The following is a 22,500-nucleotide window of genomic DNA, read 5'->3' as shown; positions in this document are numbered from 1 at the left end:
AACATGCTTCCACTTCCCCAAAACCCCCTAGAACATAGGGTCTTCCACAGAGGAACCAATGTAGGTTAATCTTAGTCTGTGTTCCCCCACTCAAGCACTAGGAACCTCTTTCTACAAAGCAGACTGAGAGCTAAGCGTGGAGGATTTTTGTTTTTGTTATCTGTGTCTCACTACTTCTCTTGGGCCAATACTGACCTTTCCTCCTTAGTGTGTGTGTGTGTGTGTGTGTGCGCGTGTGCGTGTGTGTGTTCTCAGCACGTAGCCAAAGTCCTCACGTGAGCCTGGAACTTGGTGGAGCATCCCATACTGTGCTTGCTCTTGCACTATCGAGGTCACACCCTACTGTACTGTAGCAGCAGCAGCAGCAGTAGGTTCCGGTACATGGAGCTGAAAGGGGAGAGGGTGAGAGAGAGAGTGGAGTGCGTGTGTGTGTGTGTCCAGCACTTACCCTCACCTGTGTACACAGAACTGTTTGCGTCAGCACTAACCAAGACGCATGAGTTCACTGATGAGTGTCCACCACGCCGCAGGGCTTGACTCAGGCCTCTCTCACACACACACAGACACACAGACACACACACGCACCACTGATGTGTCAAAGCTTTTCACACACCTCCCGTGGTCTCAGGTTATGAAGGGGCTTTTGTCGGAAGGTCTGCCTCACATCGCTATTCTGAAATGAGGGCGATAAAAAGCTTTTACGGGTGGAACAGGGACATTTAGCACATTGTGGTCAAACATAAAAGATCGTATTACGATTAGCAGAAAATAGATCATTAGTGTGTGGACCCGCCTGCCTTGTCTGATTTTTAGCATCAATAGTTTGATTCTTGGCCCCAAGCTCTCCAGCCATTCAACCAGCTCTGCTTTTGGCTTATAGAGACAGAAGGCTGGTCAGTGGGTGTTAAACGTGTGTCTACTTATATATATATGTGTGTGTGTGTGTGCCCGTGAGTGAGTTTGTGTTTATGGAAGGAGTGTGTAGGCGTTGTGTATGCACAAGGGAGGGCTCGTGTTTTGACTTATGTTTTAGCATGGGATGTGTGTCGTCGATAAGGTTGATTATGCGTGCAGGTTATGAATGATGGTGGCGAAAGAACGTGTCAGCTCTCGTTATAAACGAAGGTAGTGGTGCGTGCTTGCATTCCATACGTATGTGAGTGTGTGTGTTGGTGTTTGTGTGTGTTATAAATGAAGCTGTGTGTGTGTGTGTGTGTGTGTGTGTGTGTGTGTGTGTGTAAGAGAGATGGAGGGGCGGTGTGTGTCTCTCGGGGGGCTGGTCGAAGTGTCGCTCCATATTTAAAGTCTCCCGGCACAAGGCAGAGCGATACATCCACTAACCTTCCTCTCTCCCCCGGGCTTTGCCAAGATGGATGCCCCCTCTGTGTCTGCTCTAATCCACGCGCTATTTTTACCGCCTCCTTATAAATACGCACACACACACACACACACACACACAGCCTAGCGCTTGCCTCCATTTGGCTGATGTGGGAGTAGGGGGAATGTGTGGAGATTCAGGCTTTTTGCACAAAAGTGCTTGCCGTTGACCTTGTTAGTATGAAAGGGATGAATCAGAGAAGTATGATGGCTTGTCATTGACGATTTAGACCCCGTGACGGATGTCGATGCTCACCCGAATGCCAATTTGGATCTTTGGCTGCCTGGCATGGGGCTGTCTCGTGTGTGCATAACGTGTTATGTTCAGAGATTTGTGATGAAAATGATGCGTGCATGTCGATTTCTGTGCAAACGAGGTGTATGCACATGAGGGTGTGTTCTAGATCCTACTATCATGTCTGTGTGTGTTCGCTGTTGTGTTGCTCTGTGGTTATCTGATGTTGAAACTGGTAAGTTAAAAATGTGGTAGAAACAGGCTACTCTTTGTGTCTTTGTCCCCCCCCCCCCCCCCCTTTTTTCTTTTTTCTCATTTCTCATACACATATTATCATGACCAGCAGACGGGAATTCAAATCAACCTTTAATGTTCACGTTTTGTTTTAAGAAGGACATTTTTGGCTAGGAACTTTGTCATTGATTGCTGCTGCTGCGTGGTGGTGGTGGTCAAATGCCCACACTTTAATGTATGGCGGCTCAGGCTGGACGACCCTGTTTTTTTGCGGTCATATTTCATCAGCACCTCGCGTTTTGAGCATTGCACATAACCTGTAGAATTTCCAGAATCCAGCACCACTCCAAACACTTTCCAGACCTCAGATTTTCCCACTCCTGTAGTAGCGACAGCGAATTCACCTGCGGCAAGTTTACTTTTCACCAACTCCATCTTCTTCTCCAGGCTAAAGGCGTGCACGCAGCACAACAGGTCTGCCCCCGCCCCTCTCCATGATGCACGTTGCACGCAGCAGCCAGACTTTCTTTACGGTGAACAGCAGCGATGATTAATAAATGTTTTTTTCCTTTACTAAGCGGAAAAGATGAAGCCCGAGGTCCGACCCGACCCGAGTCATTTGCTTATATTTTCAACCCGAACCCGGCCCGAATCCGCAGGTCCCGTCGGGTTTGTCGGGCCGACCCAACCCGTTGAGAACTAGAACTCTACTCCACATCCAGTGTGTTCCCATGTGTTCATAAGAGAAACATGTTATAGTTTGTAAAAGGACAGAATTCTTTGAAATGCTGGAATCTTTTAGTTCCAGTGTAGTACCTGTGAAGCCAACACCCACACAAAAACCCCCACTCACACCCACACCAACACCTACACCTACACCCGCACCTACACCATACCCACCATAGACTGTATAGTCAATGACACCCACACAAAACAGCAGCACAATACAGCAATACAAACACATAACAGCACAAAACAGCCACACAACACAAGCACAAAACAGCCACACAATACAACACAAACACAAAACAGCCACACAATACAACACAAACAGAATACAGCAACACCGCAACACACCACAAAATATCAATGTCAACACAACACAGACAACCGCAGCACTGTAGCTAAACGTTTATCATCCTTGACCATGACCATTCCTGTCTGAATGCCAGAACAAGAATAAAGTCTAAACTAATGGGAAAGAGTTGCTAGTGTTCTCAAAGAGGACGTCATCCACCTCCCAGAATAGCAGAATACCAAAGCATACACACTTCATACAGAATAGAGCAAGACTCTTGTGGGAAAAGATGTGGAATTTGACAACTTGGATCTTTATTTGGATAGATAAGGGCTGTTTTGTTGTGTTATATTACTGCTTTGTTTTATTATGAAGGTGTTCTTTAACTCACCTTTGCATAAACTGATCCCCAGTGAGGACTGGTAGCATGACTGCATGGCTGCCTCCGGCCACTGTTCCAGGGAAAGACAGATTACATCCCGAACGGCCAAGCGTCTGCGTGGAGACTGGTCTCATGAACACGTTATGGCCCGTTATGACTACATGATTTCAGCCCGATTTTTGCCAAGATTTTGTTGTGGACGACAAATTTCCAGTGTCGGCCCCGAATATGAAATGTCAGGAACGACGCCGAAGGAGGAAGCGTCTAGTACAGTAATGTGACATATTCAAACAATGATTTATTGCCTGCGACATTCCACGACAAGTCTAGCATGTCAGAATTTTTGGGGAATCTCCTACGACTCCCGTGTTGACACTGACATTATAACACGCAACGAGAAGGCTACGATAGATAGGCTACATGACCTTGTAATGTTGCCAATCTTACGACCAAGAACCGCGGCAAGAATTTGTGGTTCTCTGATCGTCAAATCTGACATGGTCAATCGTAAAAGACCATCGAGGAAGACAAAAAAAAAAAAACATGTAATCTGCACAGGCCGTTAGACAGAGCTGCGTCGCCACAGGCCTCAGCACTGCCGGCTCTCTCTAGTCTCCTCTGATCTCCTCAGCTTCTACCGCCGTATGGAAATCAGTCCCCTGCATTAATATGTATGGCCACATATATGCGTAGTGAGCCGAGACACTGCACCTGTAAGGTCAATTATATAATTTGGCATTATTTATCCTGCTTTAAAAGTCAGAAGTGAATCCACTACATATTTCCCTCATAATACTCGTTAATTTGCTTTATCGGCCCAGGGTTGAAGAGGCTGTCAGTCAAGATTAGATGTCTTAATGCGCCCACTCGAGTAAGCATTGATGGAAAAAAATGTGGGGGGGGTGGGTGGGTTGGGGAATAGCGGCTCTCTAAAGAGCTGCTCCGTCCACTTTTTAGTAGTTTTAGTGTGGGTGGGGTGGGGGGGTGTTTGAGCAGTTACTAATTGAGTGGTGGTGTGCCTGGGCGTTTCGAGAGTGCTTTCAAAGAGAGAGGCCATGCACTGCATCCGCGAGAGGGGAAAGGGAGGTCACACTGATATTTTTATATCGCTAACTTTTGTGTGCATGTGTGTGTTTGTGAGAGAGAGAGGAGTGTGTGTGAGAGAGAGAGAGGCAGACAGACAGACAGTAAGTAAGTAAGTATTATGTGGAATTTCCATCTGTCAGATGCCATACTATATTGTGTGTACTGTATATCTGTGTGTGTGTGAGTGAGCGTGAGTAAGATATGGAAACAAGAAGAGAAACTCATTTTGACATTTACGTATGCACGTTGGTGAGGATGTGTACGTTTGATAAGGAGACCTTTGAAAGAACAGAAGATGACATCAGTAGAAGTTGTGTCAGCCAGTTGAAGGTCTAAGTGTAAAAATAGGCTTGATGGATAGGTCTCCTTTTACGACCTCACTCTCTGTTCACTCAGCATACGTGTGTGTGTGTGTGTGTGTGTGTGTGTGTGTGTGTGTGTGTGTGTGTGTGTGTGTGTGTGTGTGTGTGTGTGTGTGTGTGTGTGCCCTTGAGTACTCTGAAGGAGCTTGCATTTGTGAATGTGCATGCTTTTATTTTGTGTATGTCGTGAGAGACTGTCAATTCAGTTTATAACATGTGGCGCATTGGAGACTGCCACAAGCCCCTACCTATAGCAAAAGGATATATTTCCTGTGTATAGGAACAGAAAAGCTTACAAAGCCTTAGCTATATACTCCAGTCCAAAGTGTGACCTGTGTGTGTTTGTTTTTTTATTTCCATCAGGTGTGTGTGTCTGTGTTTGTGTTTGTGTGTTTGTGACATTGTCTGAACCGTTTCTTTGGGCTTATTGTCGCTGTGGACGTGTTCAAGCCCTGGAACCCTTGTCTTGTCTGTGCTTTCTTCTTCATGTCAAAAGTTCAGTCAGTGTCGCAGTGTCACACTGAAACTACTGAAGAAAGAGAATGTGTGGGGGGGGGGGGGGGGGGGGGGGTGCAGAGGAAGGCACAGCAGGTGTCATGTTGGAAGCCCTAGTGTATCTCATCCTTAGCGATGCTCTCGGTCTCCATTTCTCTTGCTCTCGCTCTGGCATGGAGAGTAGGAGCCCTCTGCTGGCCACTCTGTAGAACTGAAGGGAGTCTGGCCTCAGGCACCGGGGGAAACAAAACAGGATGAGCAGCTAATGGGTTGAGAGAGTCATAGAAAGAGGAGATGGGAGAGAGAGAGAGAGAGAGAGATGGAGATATAGGGAGAGTGTGGGAGAGACTGAGATTAAAGGAGTTTGAGGGAGAGATGTAGTGAGAGAGTGTGGTCTCCTGGGCCTTGTGTTTTGTACTGGACTGGACTGGCGAGAGGTGGCAGATAGACAGCAGAACACAACTGGAGTGTTGTTTCTGCTGATGGCCTTTTGAAGTTGGGTGACAGAGAGAGAGAGAGAGAGAGTGTGTGTGTGTGTGTGAGAGAGTGTGAGAGAGAGCCTCCCTCTGAGATTTCATGTTTTCATCAGAAAGCCAGATGACAGAGACTTTGCTGTCCGCTGCACAAGTCCATTATTTGATGGTCTTTGCAATAACTCTACTATGTGTGCATGTGTTTGTGTTTGTGTGTGTGTGTGTGTTCCTCCTGGGACGTCAAAGCAGTGTGAGCTCTGCATCATTAGTTCCTATATTTCCCGTCTACATTTTTATTTCTTTATTTTTATTTCTTTCTTTTTTTTTTTGTTTGGTGACAGAACTATTTTTATCCAGACTGTTCTTTGAGGCTGTCAAGCAGTTGCCTTGAAGGGGATCTGCGGTGATTGTCACCAGAGCCATGAGAAGACCAAAGACTGACCCATAAGAGGCAAACTCTCCCTCACCCCCAACCACACACACACACACACACACACACACACACACACACACAGACACACAAACACACACACAACAAAGCAAGAAACAAATATTCAAATATCACACTTGTATATATTAATTTATTTTGCTGTCTGACATCCTCACAGTAGTCTTAACTGCCTTCAGGCCATTATTTGACAAGCACATTTGAGACAAGCACTGAGCTTGTCTGTGTGTGTGTGTGTGTGTGTGTGTGTGTGTGTGAGAGAGAGAGTTGTAATTGCTCACTCATGGTATGGGGCAGAGATGTCAGGGTGCTATCTTGGAGACACTGACTACATCCTGCTGCGTGTGTTTTTCTTTGCGCTCTGTTGTGACTGTTTGTGTGTGTGTGTGTGTGTACGTGAGGAGATTGCACCCCACCACCCAACTCAGTAGGAGCAAAATAGCAGTAATATCCCACTGTTCTTCTGTCCATCACACACTCAGACACACACACGCACACACACACACACACGCACACTACAATCAATATAATACAGGACACATTCACACTCAATCATCACCTCACTCACACACACAAACAGAAACAGCCAAACACTCCCAGCACTGGCCTGCTCTCACAGCAGTGGAAGAAAACACACAAAACAATTCTGCGTTCCAACAGGACGAACGCACCACCACACAGAGCCACAACAACTATTTAATACTCACATTGGGATTCTTAATAAGAAAAACGGGAGTTGCACACTCACATTTGGGCTTCTTAAAAAGAAAACCAGAGTTACACACTCAAATTGGGCTTCTTAAAAATTGTGCACTTAAAATTATGCTGGTTTGGTATCTTTCGTTTGTGTGTGTGTGTGTGTGTGTGTGTGTTTTCCTCTCAAGCAGAGACTAGGTGGAGATGGTACTAGTGTAGCTAGTGCTTCGTTGGTAGTGCTTTGCAATAGTCAGTCAGCGTCATAGGTAGTACTTTATAGGTAGTGCTTCGGAGGTAGTGCTTCATAGGTAGTGCTTTGTGGGTAGTGCTTCATAGGTAGTAGGGGTGTAACGGTTCATGTATTCGTATTGAACCGAAACGGTACGGGCGTCACGGTTCGGTGCATGAATTTACACGGAGAATACACGGTATAAAAAAACATAAAACTCGTGTGCGTATTAATTAATGTCATGCGCAATTACTGTTAAGTAGCAAGAGTTGCGGGAGTTCTTTAGCGACACCTAACGCTAATCTGTAGCCTCGCCTTAGCTCTGAAGCTCTGATTGGCGCCTATGTTTTTTTTGTCAGGTCGTTGGTCGAGTCAGTCAGTCAGAGATAGTAGCACTAAGGTGGCGACACACATTAGAGGATCCGCTGGTCTCTTCGCAAGTTTGAGAACTTCAGTCAAAGATTGCTCCGCCTTAACAATCTTTGCTTCAGTTACAGTAGTACAGGCGAGAGAGTGGTGGATAAAAAACTGTGTGTCGGCGTTGTTCAGCAGTTGTTGGGTATGTGAGTGGAAATATATGCTACACATGTTCGAAGCAATCACCCAGATGATGTAGGCTACCAATCACCGAAATGAGAAAAAAAAAAAAAAACTTCCCCTGCGCTTCACCAGCCTTTGGATACACATACAAATAGAGCCAAAACCTATGGCTTAAATTAAATGATTTCGTAATGACAGAAAGCCATGTAAATCGCGTGGTAATTACCTTTATGTTGGGGTAACTTGTAACTTCTCACATGAGGAGCTGGTAGTATTAAGTGCATAGACAGTAAGTGTCAACGCTAACCAGGCTAATAAACAACATGCTACGGTGAGTTAACGTCGAAAGGCAAAGTCATGTGACTTCTAGTTGTAGTCTGTTTATGAAATGAAAGGAGCAATTTCGTTTTTTAAAAGAAGGCAAAATAGTGTGATATTTTCACAGTTAGTAGGCTAGATCAGTGTTTCTCAAACTTTTTCAGATGGAGGACCACTTAACCAATAAAAAATGCATGGACCACCTAGCCTTAGACCTACTTCAACAGTATATCAGCACAATAGGCCTACTCACTGAACCACCTTGCTTATTGTATTTTCACTTTGCTTATTGTGTCAGAGGATTCATATGATTTAAACTGGCATATCTTACATAGACAGTGTTGCAGAACTGTTTGGATTTACATACAAGTTGGTTCAATATTGCAAACAACTCATCTATATCATATTTTACCACGTCTGCTCGCGGACCACTTGGGATAGCTTGCGGACCACCAGTGGTCCCCGGACCACACTTTGAGAAACACTGGGCTAGATTTTTACTCTACACACACTGAAAAATATTGAGGCAAATTGTAGACCCTTCCATATACAACTAAACACAGATGTTGAAGGTCTTGCTTAAGTGGATTTTTAAAAATCATTATTCTATGTAATTTGCACTTTCAGAAATAAGAGATGCTGTACCCCTAATAGGTAGTGCTTCGTAGGTAGTGCTTCATAGGTAGTCTTACCAAACCAAGGCTCGTAGTTGGCGTGGCAACATAAATGGGAGACCAAACGAGGATAAAGTATTTACAAAAGTAATTTATTAACGTAAATAAGTAAATAATAGAAGTAAGCTAGTCAATAAAGCTAGTATAAATGTAGTGGTGAGAAGAATAGAATGTGGTGCGAATCAGTCAAGTGTAATTAATAATCCAACACAACAACAGCGACGCCTGGAGAGAGACCCTCTGCCCCTGCGAGGTAGCCCTATATAGGTGCAGGTCAATCAAGTTGATTGGGGCACTTGACCGGGACACCTGCACAAGCAGCAACGGGCGAGGCAGCAACGGGCGAGCCTGTAACAGTAATGCTTTATAGGTAGTGCTTTGTAGGTAGTGCTTCATAGGTAGTGCTTTGTAGGTAGTGCTTCGTACAGTAGGTAATGCTTTGAAGTCTGCTCGGTCTGCACTTTAGAGCCGTTTCGAGATACGTGTGTCTACGTCTCCTGTTGTTCTTGATGCTAGTGACTTATCACATCAGAAATATCATGAGCTCTGATGTTCAATGTCTTCTGAATATGAATCCACTGTATAATTTTGAAATAAGGGTCTCAGTTTTTCACAATTGTTATTGAAACAATATTGGTCATAGGCGAGACACTACAGGTGAATAGGGTAACATTTTTAACTTGTTTATATATGGAAATGATTATTGAATGGGGAAAGCGAACGCACACCGATAGTTATCAAGGTCAAGATTTTCTTGAGGTGCTGGTCACGGGATACGTAATGTGATGAACAGAGGGAGACCGCACACTCTCGCAGCTCATATGCCAGTACTGTAGTATTGGACATCTATTTCAGGCAGAACTGTGTGTGCGCAAGGCTTCACGGCACCAACCTCGCTCCAGCTGCAAGATCACAACACATGATTGGCAGGATGTATTCACAACACACCACATAATTGGCACAATGTATTCATATGTCAGCTATTTTCGGCGGAAGGGGGCGGAATATGTGTAGACAACTGCCATGTTTGTGTTATGAACTAACCCCATACTATGTATATATAAGAATGTATATATACATTCTTTGAGTGCTGTGTCTCCTCATTAGAAAGTCTCTGATAAAGATAGGAATAAATCTGGAGAGTTTGATGTAGGTAAGTGCTATTGAAGTGTTTCAGAATGTGATGGAAAACTAACATTAGGGAAAAAGCCTTTAAACATTTGGAATTGAAATCTGCAGACTCAAATCAGAAGTGTAGTAAAGCACCACTGCCTGTGGACAACACCAAAATAGATAGCTGGTTCTTCGGGCCTGGAAGAATGAGCATCCACACCTGGCCTTGTGAGTTCACTCACAAGATCTAGTGCTCTAGAGCAACCCCCTCTCTACTTGAGCACTCCATAAGGCTGATGAGCTTGGTTTCTGCATGTAAAGGAGGTGGTTGTTGCCTACCTGTGGAGGCAATCGCTTCAGCATAAAAGTCATCAGGCCCCATCACTTAAGGACTGTGTTGCAGCATCGTGGAAGAGCACCTCTATTGAACATATCTGTCTAAGTGCAAGCTGGGCTTTGTGCGATACCTTTGCCAACATTTATAGCCTACATTGGTAGCCTGATCTGTGCTTTCAACTTCACACACGTGACTGGCGCCCAGCAGGTGTGTCACGTCTTGTCTCAGTCTCTAATGTCAAGTGTGCTCAATGTGAACTACGGGCACTGTCAACTCAACTCTGTGTTGTCGGCCTCACACCAGCACCTAGGACCCTGCCTGCTCTGTGTTGTCGGCTTGTGGCAAGTAAGCTAGACTCTAGAAACATGTCAGTATGTCAAATTCTGCAAGGTTTTCAGTTTAGGTTCATGACTGATGGTAGTTTAGTGCAAGACATGGTTGTCCGTTACACAGTAGGCTATATGTGTTGCCATTGGTTAACATTGAGTGAACTCCCCTAACTGTTGTGAATATATTGGTTCAGTCCATCACTATGGAAGCATATGGGTAGTTTATTCAAATGAGAATGCAATCTGCAATATGCAATTCAAAAAGACATTACATTATGCAATTGACAATTCATTATGCAATTTAATATTGCAATTTGCAATAATATCCAACAAATTGTATTTTAATCTGCAAAGTGACAATGAAATCCTAAAATCAATTCCAATAATGTTGGTTAAAAAATAGAATAAACATGGATTGAATTGCATTCCATTTTGCCATGGTACTTCTGTCTCAAAATTCAAATGGCAATTAATTTTGCATTTCAATTTTCAATATTCAGTTTCATCATTTAACTGTCAATTCGTTTTGCAATTTAATATTTAAAGTGCAATGTAGGATTGCATTTTAAAAACATATTTGACAAAACTGTCAATGCCAGCCTGAAAAGATTTTGGATTATTTTGGGCAAAACGTTTTGCCATCGTTTTGAGGCATTTTATTCAAATGGAAAAGAAATAGCGCCCCCCGTGATTGCATTGCACTTTAGTCACGCTCTTTGTGTTGCAAAATTCAAATGGCCAATCAATCTGCCAAACGCATTGCAATCTGTCAAGTCACTCGTCAAGGCGGGAACTAGGCTACGTCACTTCCGTGTTTACGTCTTCTTACCCAGTTAGCGTTTAAAGATAACCTCGACCACCCACAATGTGTGATTTGCGGCGATGTTCTGGCGAATGAGAGCTTAAAACCTGTCAAAATGAAACGACATCTCAAAATACAGATGTCGGCTCAGCACCGTGGAGGAAAATCTCGGTCGCCGTATGCAGCATTCCTCCTAGAATTAACTTGCTATGTTCACGGAAGCATGCCCACCATTCCCATTGAAATTGTTAAAGATAGTAAACCAGAAAAGGGAAATAAAAAAATATTGTTATTGTTATCGCCATAAATATAATTAATGTAACATTGTAGGCCTAATGCTGCATGTGTATGTGTGTGTGCGTGCTTGTGTGTGCGCTCGCTACGCACATAGCTCTGATCTGGTATGGCGGCAGCCTACACTTGTTTAATCGTGATTGTTTGGTTTTCTCGGTTCTTGTTCATATGGAGTAAATAAAACAAATTACTTTGCTTTCTAGTTTTTGCTTGATTTAGTTGTTAACGTTTGAGGGGGGTATTTGAGTAAGGACTTAAAATGGGTTTGGGGAAAGTGGGGTCACCAGACCTCGCCATACTTTTTTGTGGGGTCGCCAGACAAAAAGTTTAAGAACCACTGCGCTACGCTATGGAGCGCTTCTGTTGCGGACCCAGTGTGGCTCAGGTGTGTGTATGTCTGTCTGTGTGTTATACTGGTAGTACTCGACTTCTCAAACCAAAACATCAACGTTTGTACGTGTCTGTCACAGGTGCAGCGCTCACGGAACAAGCAGCTGCGGGAGATGTTCCCCGAGGGCTTTGGGATCCACCACGCAGGCATGCTGCGTCCGGACCGGACCCTGATGGAGAACATGTTCTCCAGGGGGTACCTGAAGGTTCTCGTGTGCACCGCCACTTTGGCCTGGGGAGTCAACCTGCCCGCACACGCAGTCATCATTAAGGTAAGACGTGTGTGTGTGTGTGTGTGTGTGTGTGTGTGTGTGTGTGTGTCTGCGCACTAGTGTTTATGTGTTACTAGCCCTACTACTCACACTGGCTTTGTGAGTCCACCTGCCCGTTCCCCTGTTAGAGATATTAACGCGACAGAACGCATGTTAACACATGCGGACAAAATTGGCGTCATGTGGTGCCTCCTCTCCTTGCTCCCTTGCATTGAGTGGTCCTGCGAGATCACTGTTCTGAGTGGTCACTGTCCTGACCACCCTTCCCAACTGTGTGGTTACCAGGGCACGCAGATCTACGATGCCAAGCGGGGCACGTTGGTGGACTTGGGCATCCTGGACGTGATGCAGATCTTTGGGCGTGCTGGTCGGCCCCAGTTTGACAAGTACGGCGAGGGCACAATCATCACCACGCACGACAAGCTGAGCCACTACCTCACGCTCCTCACCCAGCAGAACCCCATCGAGAGCCAGTTCCTGCAGAGCCTCGCCGACAACCTCAACGCAGAGGTGACCACTCACACACTCACACACACACACACTCACACACACACACACACACACACACACACACACACACACACACACGTTAAGCCACTATCTCTCAATGTGACTTGGCAAAACCCCATCGAAAGGCAGATCCTTCAAATCCTGGCCAACAACCTCAGCACTGAGCTGACTGCTCGCACATACACACACACACACGCACGCACGCACGCACGCACACACACACACACACACACACACACACACACGCACGCACACATACACAAGATTTCATACAACCTTTATCAGTGCTGTAATAACTGCATAGCTGTGCCATAGTACTGCAGCACTTGGCCAGAGGCAGCCTGCCAATCTAGAGAACGTCCACAGGGTGGCTGCAGCACAGTGTCACTCACACTGGAGCTGACAGGATATGCCCACCAGGTGGCGCCAAAGGACAAGAATTGACATTGAGAGTCATACTTTTTGAGGATGAAATGTGTTTAGATCGAACTTCTCTTTAGGTTACTTGAGTGCTGTCTATCTATCCCCTCTCTCTCTTTTTTTTCTCTCTATCTCTCTTTATTTCTCTCTCTCTCACCTTCTCTCTCCCTCGTTCCTCAGGTTGCCCTGGGGACGGTGACCAACATAGAAGAGGCAGTCAAGTGGCTCAGCTACACCTACCTGTATGTGCGAATGAGGGCTAACCCTCTGGCCTACGGCATCAACTACAAGGCCTGCCAGGTATGACTCACACTCACACACGCACACACACCCACACACACCCACACACACATACACACACACACACACACACACACAACTGTCCTACCCCAGGTGCAGTGTGCCCTCATTAGTCTCACTTTACCCTCTTTGGATTTACTTTGTGTCTGTGTGAGCCTTTCAGTCCAACATACAGTGTTTTCACTGTCCAGTTTGTGCCTAATAATCGATCGTCTTGGAAACCTCGCCTGGACTCACCCAATTCATGACGTGACAAAATCACATGACAAAGTCTCATGACAGAAACTATGTACACATAGCCAGAGCCTTTCGAGTCATCTACACGTCTTTAGACATAGTTATACTGAAATGGACTCACCCAATTCATAATCACGGTCTAGTCTTCCCCAGGCTGTTGTTCTGGATCCCTCACTGTAACACAATACCCGATGTATAGCAAAAGCCCTCATTAGGTGTAGAACAGGAAAAGAGATGCTAAATGAGTGATATCTAAACAGGAACATCTCATGATGGGCTTGATGGGTGGTATATAGCATGATGCTATCTAGGCCACCACTTAACGGACTCCTTTCCCTGTGGAGCCTCAGATGGTGTGAGCTGTAAGTGATTGCTGATGGCCATGCTTGTGCATGCTCTGTAATTAGGGCCATAGGAAGCAGACAGGTTTGTTTTTTTCCCCCCTCCCTTTCTTGCATTATGACATTATGTACAAATTTACGAGCTGAGAGGTTCAAGTGTCTTCATTAAAGGAAAATAAACAAGCTTGAATCATGTCATCAGGCAGGTTAATTATTTCAAGGCAGGTGTAGATCAGGGTGGAGAGAGGGCTTCGGAAAAAACACCTTAATGTTAAATAATAGACTGTCCACGTCATAAACAATGGCAATAAAAATTAAAATAAGGTGGTCAAAAATGGTTTTCTATGTTTTTTAATTTGTGACAAGTGATTTAGTACACATTCTCCCAAGAATGATCTGATTTCATTGAAGTGTTTGCTGCATACCTTCATCATCAGCAGTGAGTGAAACCATTCAAATGAGCATTGTATGAACAGTCTTGGATGTCGGAGTTGTTCTGAAATAAGGAAAAATGCATTTTTGACATCTGCATGGCTCTTGATCTTAGCTTATGAGTTACAGATAGAGGGGTAAGTAGTGGACAGTATAAATATGTAGCACCTGTGCCCTATCCTTAGACCAGTCCTGCAACCTGGACTAGCTAATGTTTTGGCTCATTTATGTTACGGATAAAGACAGAGCTATCTGTCCTCATCTGCGCTCATATTTCGTCCGTTTCCTGAAAGTTTATGGGCATGGATGAAATGAAGCGACGTTTGATATATCTATGTTCATACGGAAAGGGGGCATGAATGAGTCTGAAGCTTCCAGGTCACCCCCCCCAGATGGACCCGGGTCTGGAGATGTACCGTAAGGAGCTGGTGGTGGAGTCTGGCCGCAAGCTGGACAAGGCCCGCATGATCCGCTTCGAGGAGCGCACCGGCTACTTCCACTCCACTGACTTGGGCCGCACAGCCAGTCACTTCTACATCAAGTACAACACCATAGAGGTGAGACAGTCACTTCTACATCAAGTACAGCACTATAGAGGTGAGACAGTCACTTCTACATCAAGTACACCATAGAGGTGAAACAGTCATTTCTACATCAAGTACAACACCATAGAGGTGAGACAGTCACTTCTACATCAAGTACAACACCATAGAGGTGAGACTGTCATTTCTACATCAAGTACACCATAGAGGTGAGACAGTCACTTCTACATCAAGTACAGCACTATAGAGGTAAAACAGTCATTTCTACATCAAGTACAGCACCATAGAGCTCGGCTATTTCATCACATGCAACATCAAGTACAACGCCATTGAGGTGAGACCGCTCACACAGTTACCGTAATTAAAGTGAAAATAACAAAGAACATTTAGATCAATAGAGCTGTGCTACTCTTGATGAATTAAAGCCAACAAGAATCTTAAGAGTGATAGCCTACTCTTTATAGATTGGTGCTGATGTACCTGTGAAACCATCAACAGTGTTATACTAGCATGTGCTAGATTTTACTTTTCTTTTTTTCTTTTCTTTTTTGTGAAATCAGATAAAAATAGTAACTGTAGTCCAGCCACATCCTCAGTAGCATATTACCCAGTAATGCACCTCTGGGGCATTTGAAGAAAAGCACCCTGGTCACCGACACCGGCTCAGCTAATTGGTTAACGGTGATGTAAGGGGTTGTATCGCTCTCTTTGTAGGTCACTTCTCTGTTAGGCCCTTTTCCTCTGTTGTCGGCACTTTGATTGATTTCTCTCCCACTGCAACCTTCTCTCTTTCTCTATCTCTTAGTCACACTGACATACATTCTTCTTCCTTTACATGTTCTCCCCTAAATGTCTTATTTTTTTACTGTTAGTTAGTTTTTCATTTCTGATTTACTTTTAGATAAATATTTTTTGGTTATGCATACCACTGTTGTCCGCTTCATGTTTTAATGCTTGCCGTAGACGCACACACACACACACACACACACACAAACACACACACACAAAAGCTGTGTGTTGGGGAAACCGTTAGCTGGCTACAGAGACTATATGTGTTGACAGATTGCCGGATCTGTCAGATCTCAGTCGAGGCACGTAAACAGCAGACTGCAGCCCAGGCACAACATGGTGCACTGCACAAATGGTGCCTGAAGAAACAGACGTAGATTGGTTCTAATTAGATCAGATACATGAAGCCTCTAAACAAAACTACAGTGAATAGTAGGACCTGACTCACGTACACAGAAAGATAATTGTTATGTTGTCATCCTATTTTATCCCCTCTCTCTCTCTCTTTCTGACTGTTCTCATATCACAGACGTTTAATGAGATGTTCAGCTCCCAGAAGACCGAAGCAGACATCCTGAGCATTGTGTCCAAAGCGGAGGAGTTTGAGCAGGTTAAGGTGAGTGTGATGGGAATGTGAGTGCGAAGGCCTTTGGGCGGATGAGGAAGTGAGGCGGAGACCCAGGCTTCCATTGGGGCGGATGAGGAAGTGAGGTAGAGACCCATGCTTCTGTTGGGGTGGATGAGGAAGAGGCCCAGGCTTACGTTGGCTTTCTGTCCAGACCACACTCAACACCGCTAGTAAATTTGAGCTGTAAAGTCATCACAATTTCACAGCTTCGCCTCTGCTGGGAGCAGAACACAGTGTTGCATTGTCTGTAGTGTCTGAGAGTGTGTCGAAGTGTGTGTGTGTGTGTGTGTGTGTGTTAGTGAGCCTATTATGATGTGTATGAACAGGTGCTTACGTGAAGTACTGATGAAGAGCAGGTGATTTTCATGATGTGTGTTAATTTGATTTTGGTTACTCTTTGGGGGAAGGAGTGGTGTTTGACGCTTTGTTATGTGTATATGTTTGTGTTTGTGTGATCTACACGTAAGTGTGTGTGTGTGAGAGAGAGTGTGTTCTAGGCCTATTTATTTGTGTGTCTGTATGTTTGATGGCTAAATATTTGTGTGTGTGTGTGTGTGCGTGTGTGTGCTGCGTGCGTGGTGCGTGTGTGTGTGTGTGTGTGTGTGTGTGTGTGTGTGTGTGTGTGTGTGTGTGTGTGTGTGTGTGTGTGTGTGTGTGTGTGTGTGCGCGCGCGTGTGTGCGTGTGTGTGTGTGTGTGTAGGTGCGTGACGAGGAGATGGAGGAGCTGGAGCGGTTGCTGACGGACTGCTGTGAGCTGCCGGCTGCTGGAGGCGTGGAGAATGGCTACGGCAAGATCAACATCCTCCTGCAGACCTACATCGGCCGCGGGGAGGTGGACAGCTTCTCGCTCATATCCGACCTGTCCTACGTGGCTCAGGTGTGTCTTCACACGCACACACTCACACGCGCACACGCACACATACAGACGCACACAGAAACTGTGTATGCAAGACTTTTGTTGGACTTTAGACTTGCATTTGTCAAGACTCGACCATAGACCCTTACAGACTTGCCAATGAGGGCATCCATCCATCCATTACAAGGACTGTGTCATATGACTGCAGTCTTCAGACACACGGACGCTTCAACAGAGTTCCCATCCCTTCGTAAGTTCCATGCTCTCACATTGACAATGACTGGCACTTCAAATTCACCAGCAGCTAGGGTTTCAGTAAGCACTGCCAGTGGCAGCATCTCAGAGCTACCACACTGTACCATGGAGCCCATTGGAGGCCCCAGAGCGTCCGCAGAACAGATTCTCATGCTCTGCCCGCGCCCACGACGTCGCCACCCTGGCTGGGTGGCACGGTGGGGCCTGCCAGCCACTAAACCCTGACAGTTCCTTCCCAAACAATCCCTATCTCATTGGGCCGATCCCCCCGCCGCCCGTGGGTCTGCAGCTCCGGTCCGTGTGTCCGGGGTTACAAAGTTGGACGCTGCGCGGCATGCCTGTAAATATGGTTCTGTTTTCTCAGCAGCTGTTTTGTTTGGGGGAAGATAAATGTGCTTCATTAGCTGTCAGTGCTCATCTCGTTCAAAGCTTCTCCCACAGACTTATGTTCATGAAAAGCGCATGACTTTATAAATCCGGAAATTAAGATTTTGGACGCTGCGCGCTTTTCCCAGCCCCTGTGCCATATCTCCCTTTATGTTCCTGACTGGTCTCTGTCTTTCTCTCTGTCTGTCTGTCTGTCTGAGGGCTTTTGGTCTTTCTGTCTTTCTCACTGTCTGTCTGAGAGCTGTCTGTCTGTCCGAGGGCTTTAAGTCTTTCTGTCTTTCTCTTATTACGTCTCTTCTTTCTGCCTGTCTTTTTCTTTTCTTTCTTGTCTTTTTCTCTCTTTTCTTTCTTATTTATTTCTTTCCCCTCTTCTCTCTATCCCTCTTTCCTTCTCTCTCCACTCTCTCTTTCTTTCTCTCTATCTCCCTCCTTTTCTCTTTCCCCTCTCCTCTCTTACCTCTCTTTCTCCATCTCTCCCTAGTTTCTCTGCTGAAGCTATCTCGGCTTTGCTCCTTTCCTCCGCCGTAACTGGTTCCATGTGTGTGAATAGCTGAAATAGCTTGGGCAAATTCCCTCTTTGCTCCTAATTCGCCTGATTTCAGATGTGCTGCTTGGGAGCGTGGCCGGCCAAGCAGCCAAACGGAGCTGATCTCAAATCCAGACCATAGGCCCTCAGTGAGATCGCGCTCTCTCTCTCTCTCTCTCTCTCTCTCTCCTCTCTCTCTCTCTCTCTCTCTCTCTCCTCTCTCTCTCTCTCTCTCTCTCTCTCTCTCTCTCTCTCTCTCTCTCTCTCTCTCTCTCTCTCTCCTCTCTCTCTCTCTCTCTCTCTCTCGTCTCTTGTCTCTTGTCTCTCTCTCTCGTGTTTCTTTCTCGTTTGTCTCTCTCTCTCTATCTCCCCCTGTTCCCAGAGACCCGCGAGAGGGTAAACTGGAGGGTAAACTGGAGAGAGAGATCGAGCAGGGGAAGTACGAGGGGGAATTGAGATTAACGGGACAGATTTGTCTTTTTAAGGTGCGAAATGACTGTGTTGGTGAACGGACACCAGCCCTGTTCCTCATTCTTTTTCTTCTGTGTTTTTTTCTTTCTTGTATGTGTTTGTCTCTATGTATAGAATACATAAATACAATGACAAGTCAGATAAAAAGATTAACTATAAGACTGCAAAGTGTAAGAATGTTGTGAAGCACTGTCTTGTAAATCATGACTGAGATCATGACTGAGTGACATAATTGCTGTACGGATCAAACTGTTTGATAACACAAGCTACAAATTGCAGCTTTAAAAGAGATTGCGTTGGATAGAGAAAGATAGGAAAGAGAGGGTGCCTGGGAGATGGAGAGAGCAGAAGAGGATGAGTGCGAATGGGGGTGGGGATGGGGGGAGAGAGCGATAAAGAAAGGGAGGGGGGTCGGGGGTGAAAGAGACAGGGAGAGATAAAGGAAGAAGCTCTGTCATCTCAATGGATTTACCAACAGTGTGAAAGAGAGGGGGTGCATCATCCTTCTGTCGTTTTTAGCTATGCATGTGCACACACACACACACACGTTTTCTCACATATACACTCAAACTCTCGCACAGATGCACACACACACACACGCACACACACACAGCCACACGCACACACACACAGCCACACGCACACACACACAGCTCAGCTTTAGGCCTGATCCCCTACAGGCCCTCCATGCAGGCATTGTAAGTACGACTGACGTTCTATCAGTCCCTCCTTGCATCAGACACTTTTACTGACTATCCCCACGTTGGGTGTTTCAAAGCATCCACTGTCTGCACACACACACACACACACACACACACACACACACACACACACACACACACACACACACACACACACACACACAAATTGCTGAACGCTCAGAGAAAGCTGTCAGAGGCCGGAGAGGCCCCCCCATAACCAGCACCAGACACACATCTGCTGCAGCAGGTGGCCGCTCCCCTCCTCAAAGACCCCCCCCCCCCCCCAGACACACACACACACACACACACACACACACACCCCTACCACCCCCCACCTCACCATCACCACACATCTGTATCCCTCATCCAGACCTGACCAATCCATCAGATCACACCCAGCGCTGCCCTGGCCAGGCTAATCCATCAGCGCTCGGCTGCCCGCTAGTCCGCTAGGCCGGAGCCTCAGAGAAATCCCCATCATCAGTCACGCGCCCTGGACGCTGATGTTGGGGAAAGTGTGAACGTATGGGTGTTGCCTGCCAACAAGGCAGCCCTGTAGCCAGGGCTGACCGACAGCGCAGCCCTGCATCACAGAACAGCTCCTGACTGGCCACAGCAGCTTACTGGCAGCCAGACATCATCAGTCAAACCAGAGTTTTCGAGAGCAGGAGGAAAGAAAAAAATGTTCTGATAAAAATTAATGGTATTCCTGTACTGCGCGTTTAGCTCAATATGAATGCCTAAAAACACCTTCAAACATATTTTCTCTACGTTTTCCACAAAGTTCTTTTTTCCACAGATGTCCTTTTGCATTATGAATCTGTGAATCAGTCTGATTGGTATTAGTCAATCAAGTCAAGTCCAGTTTATTTACATAACGCATTTCATACACAGAGGTCATTCAATGTGCTTTACATAAACAAACCAAACAATAATAACAAATAAAAGCATAGAAGGGTGATATAGTCAAAGAATATTTCAAAAGGTAAAGATCATAATAAAAAGAAAACATAAAACACACAAGGTAAAATCATTTAAAAATAGAGAATGATTAGCCTTGAAAATAGCTGAAGGGTAGTTCCCTGCTCTGTGCTGACTAAGTGTCCTCCCTTTTCACCTTTTCCCTTCCTCTGTTTCTCTCTCTCCATTTCTTTCTGTCTGTCTCCCTCCCTCTCTGTCCAGAACGCAGCGCGAATCGTGCGGGCGCTCTTCGAGATCGCCCTGCGGAAGCGCTGGCCGGCCATGACGTACCGGCTGCTGAACCTGTGCAAGGTGATTGACAAGCGCCTGTGGGGCTGGGCCCATCCACTGCGGCAGTTCTCCACGCTGCCCCATACCGTGCTCGGCCGCCTGGAGGACCGCAACATCAGTGTGGACAAACTCAAGGACATGAGCAAGGACGAGATCGGTGAGGCACCATCAACCTCCTCTGGCCTCCTAGGCGACTTAAACGATCACGGCAGTGTGTGTTGTTTCTGCCATTTTGCAACGTACTGCACATTGTGCAACAGCTCATTCCTGTTTGGACAAGAGGTATTCCAAGAGGAAATTATGGCACAACCCTTTGCACACCTCTCGCTGCCTGTAATATGTGTTTACAAATAGATGTTCTGACTCTTCTTTGCTGCAGTGACAGTATTTTTTTGCTGGGCATTGCTTAAAGATGAAAACTCGGATTGGAACTATTTTTTTTAGATGGAATCAAAATAAGCTAAATAAAACACAATCTGGCGTCTTCAAACTCAATTAGTCCATTGTAGAACTGTTGTATGAAAACAGAATGACAACACTCTGGTGTCTTCAAACTCAATTAGTTGTTAGTAAAACTATAAAAGCAATTTAACACTCATTTAAAGATATCCCCACGGCTATGATTACCTGAAGGCACGCTATGAGTGTTTTCTGAAAAAGAGATCTATCTGCCTGTTTCTCTCTCTCTTCTCTCTCCATTTCTCTCTCTCTCTCTCTCTCTCTCTCTCTCTCTCTCTGTCTGTCTCTCTGTCTCTCTCTCTGTTCTGCAGGTCACATGCTGCACCATGTGAACATTGGTCCGAAGGTGAAGCAGGCTGTGCACCAGATCCCCTGCATCCTCATGGAGGCCAGCATCCAGCCAATCACACGCACCGTCCTCCGCGTGCGCCTCACGGTCACCCCCGACTTCCGCTGGAATGACCAGGTAGCTAAAAACAACCACCGACACACCAAGAGACGCCAGCCGTGGAAATTAAATGATGTGTTTTGTGCTGTGTGTGTCTATGTATTTATGCATTGTGTGTGTGTGTGTGTGTGTGTGTCTATGTATCTATGTATGTATCTACTGTGTGTGTGTGTGTGTGTATATGTGTTTATGTATGTATCTACTCTGTGTGTATGTATGTGTCTATGTATCTATGTATGTACCTACTGTGTGTGTGTGTGTGTGTTGATGTGTCTATGTATATGTGTCTATGTATGTATCTACTGCGTGTGAGTGTGTGTCTGTCTTTGATGAGACATATGGAATGCAACAGATTTCCCCCCCTGAATTACTGAAAGCCTTACATAAGTATGCACACAGTCATTCTCTGAACACCTCTTTCTCTCTCAGACACACACACACACACACACACACACACACACACACACACACTCACACACACTCACTCACACAATGAGAGACACTGGTTCATTGATGCTTGAGAGGTTTAATCTGTCAGACCCTCCCCTGTATTTAAGAGCACAAAGGCACCAGTGGTGCTTCCACTCCCCCTATTATACTCAGTGTGTGTGTGTGTGTTTGTGTGTGTGTGCACATGTGTGTGTGTGTATGTGTGTGTGTGTGCACATGTGTGTGTGTGTGTGTGTGTGTGTGTGCATGTGATTGTGTGTGTGTGCATGCGCTGTGCACCACAGATGGTTCCTGAGGGTCCTTGTGAGGCAGATCAGGCCTGCAAGTATCACTGGAGCGTTGAGCATCTGCCCAGAGATTCACCCCTATCCCACTCTCTCTCTCTCTCTCTCT

The 22,500-nt window shown here is 45.7% G+C and overlaps 1 protein-coding gene across 1 annotated transcript in view; it reads left to right on the top strand.

Annotated features, from left to right (window-relative positions):
- The window catches only part of ascc3 (activating signal cointegrator 1 complex subunit 3), a 195,417-nt gene that overhangs the window by 116,934 nt on the left and 55,983 nt on the right, over positions 1-22,500 (top strand). The window contains 8 exon segments of the mRNA XM_042106573.1: positions 11,913-12,104; positions 12,390-12,614; positions 13,215-13,334; positions 14,737-14,901; positions 16,205-16,291; positions 17,004-17,180; positions 20,682-20,907; positions 21,521-21,675. Of these exon segments, the coding sequence (XP_041962507.1) occupies positions 11,913-12,104; positions 12,390-12,614; positions 13,215-13,334; positions 14,737-14,901; positions 16,205-16,291; positions 17,004-17,180; positions 20,682-20,907; positions 21,521-21,675 (1,347 nt within the window).

This window comes from Alosa sapidissima, chromosome 10 (genome assembly GCF_018492685.1).
Source record: "Alosa sapidissima isolate fAloSap1 chromosome 10, fAloSap1.pri, whole genome shotgun sequence".
Classification (NCBI taxonomy): Eukaryota; Metazoa; Chordata; class Actinopteri; order Clupeiformes; family Clupeidae; genus Alosa; species Alosa sapidissima.
The sequence above is the reverse complement of the archived record's forward strand: the minus strand, read 5'-3'. Positions and strand labels throughout refer to the sequence as shown.